The 9,153-nt window shown below is 51.8% G+C and overlaps 2 protein-coding genes across 2 annotated transcripts; one reads left to right on the top strand and one right to left on the bottom strand.

Moving 5' to 3' along the window:
- Positions 1-2,041: 2,041 nt before the first annotated feature.
- Positions 2,042-2,706, bottom strand: CORC01_02564 (uncharacterized protein; the record flags this gene model as incomplete). Its single annotated transcript, XM_022614214.1, has 2 exons — positions 2,042-2,552; positions 2,630-2,706. 2 exons carry the CDS (start codon positions 2,704-2,706, stop codon positions 2,042-2,044), a joined length of 588 nt encoding a protein of 195 aa, XP_022479426.1.
- A 1,593-nt stretch (positions 2,707-4,299) lies between these two features.
- On the top strand, positions 4,300-6,636 carry CORC01_02563 (DNA mismatch repair protein MutL; the record flags this gene model as incomplete). Its single annotated transcript, XM_022614213.1, has 3 exons — positions 4,300-4,392; positions 4,449-4,628; positions 4,690-6,636. The coding sequence occupies 3 exons, from the start codon at positions 4,300-4,302 to the stop codon at positions 6,634-6,636; spliced, it is 2,220 nt and encodes a 739-aa protein (XP_022479425.1).
- Positions 6,637-9,153: the final 2,517 nt, after the last annotated feature.

The raw sequence follows: 9,153 nt of genomic DNA, 5'->3' as shown, positions 1-9,153 counted from the left end.
GTCAGCGCCCGAGGGTTATTCTCGGGTGCCTTGAAGACAATGCAGCCAGAGATCTCGGCGCCAGCCGTAAAACTGGCTTTCTCCTCAAGATGCTTGTTCATCAGGAAACCCTGCTTCCAGTGGGTGTAGGATGAAAGAGAGTGGTAAGGAGAAGGAGAAGGATGGGGAGAGAGGGGAAGGGATTATCGGGAGTTTTGCTCGGGAGGTCCATGGTTCTTGTTTGGACGTTCGGAATGGATTGATGTTGTCATTAGCTCGAGTCGTAATCTCTGACAGCTCTGTGTGCTGCACACGTCTCTTTCTTTCTTCTGTATTGGCTCGACGGTTGTATTTTCTCTTGTGCTTCTGTGAAAGCCTTAGCCTACCCAATAAAGGGGGCGAGCTTCCTTCATGCCATCAGCTGATGGGCATGTCTGTCCATTTCTTCATCGTTGACGTTTCCACAGATCTTTCCTTCGGTCGTGTGCCGTAATGTGGGCAGCATCCCCCAACAAAGTAAGAGTGTAACAGACTGAGCGGGACTCGCGAGATGAGATGAGAGAAGAAGATGTAATGTTCAGGGGTTCTTGGGTCGATGTTTGTCTTCTTCCCCCGCCTCTCCGAACAACCCTCTCGTTTGTCTCTCTTTCTGCGCGGTCAAATCGTTCGCGCTCCCTTCATTTTCCCCCCAGAAGCCCAACCGAAAGGAGGGACAGGGAAACGAATGAAGAAACGAAACAAAACAAAACGGGCTTGTGGTGGATCCGACCACCGAGGCACCAGCCAGGGCAATGGGATGAAGAGGTGCAGGGTGAGGCTGCTCGTTACGGTTGAGAAAAATCTCCGAGACGGAGCTAGGCAGATTGTTTGTGACCCAAAAGAGCTTTTCGTTCAGTCATTGTGCATAGATAAGTGGGTTTACTCGTCCAATATTGAACACCATGGACAACACCCTTGTCCGTTGAGCTGATCAGCGAAAAGGAAAGGGAATTGAAAGTTTTGACATGATGTACTTTGCTGGCGAAAAGAAAGGAGACGGTAATAATGGTTGAGATTTTGGGTTGCCGGTGGGAGAGGACACCACCATAAGTTCGCATTCGTCCGAGCGACGGAGAATACCACCCAAAGTTGAAACCCTGATGGACATACTGGGAAGTGTGGTGGATGCGAACAGCTGAAAGCGGAAAGACGCCGCAGGGGTTTGTAATTGTCTATTTGCTATTCCGGGAAGGGGGCAGACGCCATCTGGCGCAAACATGACGCGCCGGACTGTGAATCTTGGTTGACTTTGAGTAGCGCAGAGAAAGGATGAGGGCCAGAAGGAGAGGAAGAAGGAGAAGAAGAAATTCCTGTTTGCGAAAAGGAAAAGGCCTCGAGAGCGTCGACCTGAAACAAAAGAGGCGCTGCCGAACGATCTTCATGGTTGTCACTGGATCCGCCCCTTTGCGCTCTTGATGTCTCCAACACGCTAGACCACGAAGAGGTAGCGAGGGGGGACGAAGGTTCCTAAATTGGACTATTCGGCACCCTAAACAGTGGTCGTTTGCAGCGAAAATGGGAAAGGCGCATATGGTTAAGGTTGTTTCGAAACGAGCCTCGCATGGCAGGCAGGTCCTGTGGCCGTTCGTTTACTTGGGGGTGGGGAGGAGGAAATGAGGGAGGGGCGCCGGATAGTGGCGGTGCCGGCCGCTAAACCGCAACGTTGGGAAAATGGCCGAACTATCAACGCCGCCCGACGACTGCAAGCCGTGTTCGCAATACTCGCTGCTGAAGTCAGTACAAGACGCAGTGTTTCTTTCCACTGCTGTGTCGCTGGCAAGCCTTTTTCATTGTGGCATGGCGCCGTCTGCTGTGAGCGAGAGGTAGGACAGGTACCCGAGCCACGCGAGGTGCTGGGGGGTTAGGTTTGCCGAAAAGTCTTATGGATGCTAGACTCTGATAAGAGAGGGGCGATGCTGCGTTACCGGTGGACGGTGGGCGGTAGGTCGTCCGGTTCCTGCATGGATGGCATCATGGGACAGGTTGATGCTTCAATGGTGGGCGGCACCAAAGCGCCCGCCTCTCAACCGTTGCTTGGAGAGTTTGATTTGTGGCTGGCTAGTCGTTCGACCGTGTTCTCGCGGCCGCTGTCATCCTCGCGGCCATGCTCAGAGCCATCCTCGGAACGCGGGCTAGCACTGCGAATGGGAGGCTTGGCTCGGTAGGCAAGTGTCTTGCGCCGCTTGCTGTCTGGTTCCTGGGCCTGGGAGTGGGTGTGGCTGTTTAAGGGCGCTGAAGTATTCATCGCCGGTCCACGATCGGCGTTGATGGCCTCCTTGGCCTCGTGATGCTGCTGATCGAGCTCGCGTTGTAGCTTGTCGGGAGACGGTGGCGTGCTATCCTCAAATACCTCATCAATTTCCCGTTTCCTGCCAACCTGAAGTGATGCCGACGGCTGAGGGATTTGCATATCCATCAAGCTCTCAGCGTGCGAAGCAAGAGGGCTTCGGGGAATACGCCGGCCGGGCGCCACGATTGGGTCCGAAATGATAGGATCCGGAGAAGGTAGTCTCGAGCTCCATCCGCTGGACCCGCTGTCAGACATGACACTGCAACCATGCACGTAGTGGGAGTGGTGGGCCTGCTTGGGAGGACCAGAGGGGCAACTTACCTCGCACTAGAGAGATGGGCGCGCGTCGAGGCCGCGCCGTCGCCCGCTGTGCCTTCTGATGGTTCGTCTTTGCACATGGCAGGCGCCGCTAATAGTGTACGTGGAGTTGTTTAGTGCTAGACTGACGATTGACCGAAGGAAGGGTTCGGAAAGTCCGATATAACAGTCTCTGCAGAGATGCCGAGGTGGCACTAGTGCGGACCGTTAGATGCTTCTCGTTTTATTTTAGCTGGATTTCGAGTAAGTGCACGGCTTTCAACTCACGACTACTACGTATGAACTTAGTTATGGGCAGTAACCGTTGCGGTTTGTGCGCGAGAGGCCCTATTTGCTGACTTCATGTAAGGAGCCGTCGTTTGGGGTGCCTCGGCGAGATTCAGTATCATGAGGCCAGGATTTTCGGTATCCGGAGCTTTGGAAGAATGTGCGAGTGATGGCGAAAAACAGCTCTTCTCGGTGTCATTGGAAGTTTCTTCAGCGAACAAGAAAGAGCGTTCCCGGTCGAGGTCAAGGCCTGTCTCGGAGTGTGCCGCTGTCTGAGTCGCCATTCGAGGGATGAACTTCTTCGGAAGGTTTTGGAAGCCAGGCTCACGGACAAGCGTCCGAGGCGTTTTCGACAGACCAGGATACATGCAGTGGTCGTTGAGCTGAGCGGGTGGTATTTTCTTCAATGTTAGAGACCTTCGGTGTCGAACGCCGCCACAGCCTCCACAACGTGTGTTGATGGTGGTGGCTTCGGTGAATCCTGGTCAATTAATTACATCAGAATTCCACGGTATGGGAATAGTTGCCTAAAGAGCTGACTGACAAGCCCCGGATCCAGGGACAGCATCTTCGAAGCATGACTTCGGTGATGGATCAGAAATGGCTTGGCCACGTCCCAGTCTTGCGAAGTCGAAGGTAAGCTAGCGACATCGGATCAGGATGGACGGATACCAACGTCCGAAGCGGTAATCTCAGTGCCGTATTATGCATGATCGTGTCAGATGCACATTGATCGGGCAATGGTCAAGACGACATAAAGTTGATTGCCGCAAGCCTGCAAATCGTAGCATTGCGTCTGGTGGCATTGTAACGTTTCAGGATGCGCATTGTTGTAGCAACCCAGACGGTGGTGGATGTGGACGGCGCCTCCCTACCTACCTAGGTGAGGAAGGTGGTACCTTGCCTAGGTACCCTACCTTACGGAGTACCTTCGCTGAGGTGCGGTATCCGTACGGGGTATTACCTCTTGGGAAAATCTTTAAGTGATCCTAACTTGCTGACTCAACATGTGCTCACGTGAAGACGCGCCAATTTCCAGGGCAGTGGGCCCAGCAGTCGCGACATCAATCCTTTTTTCTGGTTGAGTGTCGAACCCGGCTGGCAGTCGGCACTCTCGCCTCTCCCTTTGATTACCTGTGTACTTGCCAGAGCACACCCTAACTTGATGTGCCTCAATCCCTACATGCACAGTGTTCTTCCCTAGTTTAGGTAGACATCTCCGGCATACTTCTGCGCAGGCATCCAAGGCTGCTCGACCAAGGCGGCTGTTGATGAGAATGCACCTCTTTTGAGCTGCCCTCTCGTCTCACTTCGTTGGTGTTACCTAAGACCGCCCCGCACTGGTCATTCGCAGCATTGCGCAACATTGAACCTGTTCTGCATCTTAGACGACCACACCTGACACCATGGATGTCGGTTCCGTCCCCTCCGCTGGCACGAAGCGGAAAGCGGAGGAAGACCAAGGCCCAGACGAAAGTCAAGGGCCCCGTCGCATCCGCGTGAGTTGCAATTGCCGCCTCACTTGGCGTCCTACAACTCTGACATACAAGGGCAGGCACTCGACCAAAATGTAGTCAACAAAATCGCCGCAGGGGAGATTATTGTCGCCCCCGTCAATGCCCTGAAAGAATTGATCGAGAACTCCGTTGATGCTGGCGCCACTGCCCTCGAGGTATTGATCAAGGAAGGCGGCCTCAAACTCCTGCAAATCACCGATAATGGCTGCGGTATCCAGGTATGATACGGCGGCATACGTCCTCTCCATAGAGCTATCTGCCTTTCTGACTCTTTTGAAGAGAGACGACATGGAGATCCTTTGCGAGCGTCATACGACCTCCAAGATCACCGCGTTCGAGGATCTTACCTCCATTGCCACTTATGGCTTCCGAGGCGAAGCACTAGCAAGCATAAGTCACGTCGCCCATCTTACAGTGACCACCAAGACCGAGGACTCAAATTGCGCATGGCGTGCCACATACCTCGATGGCAAGCTGGCTCCTGCGAAGCCCGGCCAGTCGGCCGACCCCAGGCCCACCGCCGGCCGCCAGGGCACCCAAATCAGTGTCGAAGACATGTTTTATAATATACCAACACGTCGAAGAGCTTTCAGGTCGCCTGCTGAGGAGTACAACAAGATCATCGACATTGTTGGGCGTTACGCCATCCACTGTAAGGGAGTGGGCTTCTCTTGTAAGAAGCACGGCGAATCAGGCACCAGTGTGTCTGTCCAAGCCACTGCAACTGAAATCGATCGTATACGACAGATCTACGGCTCTAGTGTTGCCAACGAATTGATGCAGTTCTCAACATCTGAAGACCGTTGGGGCTTCAAGGCTACCGGATGGGCTACGAACGCCAATTACAACATCAAGAAAACCACCTTTCTCCTATTCATCAATCACCGATGTGTCGAGTCGACCAGCATAAAGAAAGCACTCGAGCAGCTGTACGCCTCATTTTTACCCAAGGGCGGCCGGCCATTCATCTATCTAAGCCTCGAGATTGACCCTGCCCGTGTCGATGTCAACGTTCATCCTACGAAGCAAGAAGTGCATTTCCTGAATGAAGATGATGTCATCCAGTCAATATGCGAGCATATTCGTTCCAAGCTCGCAGAGGTCGACACGAGTCGCACCTTCTTGACACAGAGCTTGCTTCCGGTTGCCCAGCTGATGGATATATCCCCTCAGGCCCACGGTGAGGGCACCCCATCAACGCCCGCAAGAGAAACGGCGGGCTCAAAACGACCACGAAGGAACTCTAATAGTCTCGTCCGTACCGATACAAGCCTGCGGAAAATCACAAGCATGCTCCCGTCAGCTATGGCTGCCACGCCCTCCAAGACCTCCCCTGCCATGGCTGCAGGCGCACCCGTGGTGGCTGACGAGAATGCCTTGTCTGCCTCGGAGCACATTCAGTACGAAACGGTAGATAGGCCTTTCACACCAATGAGGCTTACTAGCGTCAAGGAGCTTCGGGCCGAGGTAAGAGAAGACATGCATAATGATCTCACAGAAATCTTTGCGAATCACACATTCGTCGGCGTCGTCGACGAACGCCGTCGTTTAGCTGCTATTCAGGGCGGTGTCAAGTTGTATCTCATTGACTACGGTCGAGCCTGCTACGATTACTGCTACCAAATCGGACTGACGGATTTTGGTAACTTTGGCACGATCCGCTTCACGCCGCCCCTTGACCTGCGCGATATCCTCCGTATCGGCGCCGAGGTCGAGAAGGCCAACATTGAGTCTCCCGAGGAGGACTTTGATGTTGAAGACGTGGTCGAAAAGGTGGCTACTCAACTGATTGAGCGACGCGAGATGCTCGCCGAGTACTTCTCGCTCGAAGTCTCCCCTGCCGGCGAGCTGCTCACCATTCCCCTACTAATCAAGGGCTACACACCCGCTATGGCCAAGCTACCTCGTTTCCTGCTGCGTCTGGGTCCCTGCGTCAACTGGGAGAACGAGAAGTTGTGTTTCGACACCTTCTTGAAGGAGTTGGCGTCTTTCTATGCGCCCGAGCAGTTGCCGCCGACGGTTGGCGGGGAGGCTGATGAGAATGGCGAGCAGGTCAAGGTCGATGATCAGCTCGTAGAGCGGCGGAGAAATGTGCGTTGGGCGATAGAGCATGTGTTCTTTCCTGCCTTCAAGGCGAGATTGGTTGCGACGACGTCATTGATGAAGGCTGCTGTGTTGGAGGTTGCTGATCTGAAGGGACTGTATCGTGTATTTGAAAGATGCTAGAGGTGGCCAGTCGACTTGATGTATGGTTTCGACCGCGATGGCTTAGCACGAGTTAACAGCATCATGTTTTTGACCATGTCAAAAGCTTCGGAGCATTGTGTTGCATCCTTCATGTACGCTCGCTCAAATTGTGTCGGTCGAACTATTGTTACGCAATGAGCCAACATAGTAGCTGTATACAGCACCACTCAAATTCTAAAGGAGACATCGAAATGAGAACAGATCTTGCTCCAAGCCAAAGTGAGCTGTAAGGTAGCTTTCGATATGAGCTTCGCTAGTATTCTGGCAGACACTGTGCCTCTTATTTGTCTACAGTTGGGGTCGGGGTGCTCTTTCACGATGTTAGCTCGATACAAGTCCGGGAGCTGGAGAGTAAACTTACCAAGATCCTAGTCAGCTTAGTCAATCACGTTGACTGATACGGCGAATACTCCAACGACATAGGAACAAAACGCAAGACACAGCACTAGTGAAAACGTTGGAGAAGAAATCCCGGTTCGAATTACAGTATCTCCCCGAGGACATCAATGGTGATGGTCAGCTCCAAGAATGAACCTGTACCGATAGAGCAGAATGTGGATTGCTGTTACTTTTGCGCAACTTGGGCCGCAAGTCCTGCAAAAGAAAATTTCGAAAAAGCTGTCTGTCTAAAAATTTGCCTTTTTTGATTCAATTCTTGAAATACTTGGCTTGATACTGTGCCAGATCTGTAGACTTATGTGATGTAGGCTGCGCGCGAGGTCTGGTACGAGAGGTATTTCCCCTTCTCGAGAAGACTAGTAATCAAAGAGCATCTTTTCGCTAACCCTTTGCTCTTCTTGATGCTTTTCCTTAGCTGTTTTGAAGAGACGATATGAGTTAAGCCAGTGGAGGGCGCTACCACCATGCCAAGGAGGCTATAATCCGGCCTTTTGTTCGAGCACATACCTAGAGATTCCCCAGTAAGATATAGACTTGAAGATGTCGAGTGTCACTAGGAGTCGGCGGCATCGAGAGCTTGCTAATCGATGCCAAGGCCACTTACGGCCTGCTCCAACCCAGTCCAGGCAACGATTGTGATCGTATTCAGTAAAGATACGCGTTGCTTATGTTTGCATGCTACTGATAGCGGAACCAGCAATGCCCGAGATATCCCGGGCGAGCAATGATCCCAATCACCCTTGAAAGGCTCCTTTTGAGTCTCATGTGTCCGAACAAGATGCCAGAAGATTGCAAGTAAGTCGAAGTGCTCTTTATTAGGGTTAACTTAGTGGGTGCGTTTGTTTGTTTCCGAGACGTGGCGAAATTATGGCGGTGAGATTTCAGAAGACCATGAATTTGAAATTGGGAAATGAAAAAGAGAACGGGGGCCAGTGGCAGGGAGCATGTTGACGTGCCTTGCCTTACCTAAATACCTCACGATTCAAGTGAGGCTGACTCGACAACTTAGCATGCGCAAATCAAGAAGTAACATTTACTACTAATTTAATTCTAGGGCATTTGTAAACAAGGAGCAGTGGCTATATCGGACTCATCACCAACAGAAACACCCCCCACCCCGACCCGACGTGCTTATGCTGAGAACGCCTGTTAGATTTCCTATCAATATATCCTTGCCAGTGACTTGTTAATTAAATAGCACCCATGCCACTGTTGGCTTTGAATTTGAAAAGTTGTCGCAAACTGGTACACACTAAATGAGAAGAAATACGTCATGTAGCTCCCTTGGATCGCACCAGCCGAGCATGGCATTGCGGATGCTATTTGGGCCAATAACGCTGGAGAAAATGCTTCATCGACGCACCATTTACGACATGCCAGGCTTTCGACGTACCACGCAGATCAATGGTTGTCAAGTAGACCTCAGTGCAATCCAGTTGAAGTGCGGAGAGTCGTCATGCAGCTCAAAGCAGATCCTTTGGCGACAAAAGAAGCTATTCTTTCTGAAGCCGATCATGATAGCATCGGACCCAATTTTGAATATGCTGTGCGACTGTTGTTCATGACCGCATGTCAGACAGAAGGCACCGAACTCACTTGGAAGTTACAATTTCTACGAATGGAAGACTAAAGAGACCCTGAAAGTCTTCCTCAAACGTGTTTGTCCAGAGGTATTTGCTGGAGGAACACCTGAACAGTCCATCAGCATGGAGAAACTCAGTGCTCATATCCTATCCGAGAACGCCGGAGTCGATATAAAAGCAACTGACACAATATCGGATCATATTTATTTGATTCGGGGAGAAGGATGCAAGAAACTTTTGGTGTTCCACCATCGAGCGTTCCTCGAACATAGCCTGGAGATCCTCAAGGCTGACCGGGAGGATTCAAGCTATCTTTTCCCGGAAGCTATATCCCTGGAAGTCGACTTGACTTTGAGAACCCTTTCAAGAGATGTGACACTTATCAAGTGATGCTGCAGTGGCTGCTTGCCCCCGAAAGTCCTTGAGGAAACACTCGGAACCCTCGACCTCCTGTTTGCCCCCTTTAGTGACGGACAATCCTGACGAATACCAAAGAAATGGGTGCGGCGACAAG

Source organism: Colletotrichum orchidophilum (assembly GCF_001831195.1).
Source record: "Colletotrichum orchidophilum strain IMI 309357 chromosome Unknown Scaffold_14.1, whole genome shotgun sequence".
Taxonomy (NCBI): domain Eukaryota; kingdom Fungi; phylum Ascomycota; class Sordariomycetes; order Glomerellales; family Glomerellaceae; genus Colletotrichum; species Colletotrichum orchidophilum.
The sequence above is the reverse complement of the archived record's forward strand: the minus strand, read 5'-3'. Positions and strand labels throughout refer to the sequence as shown.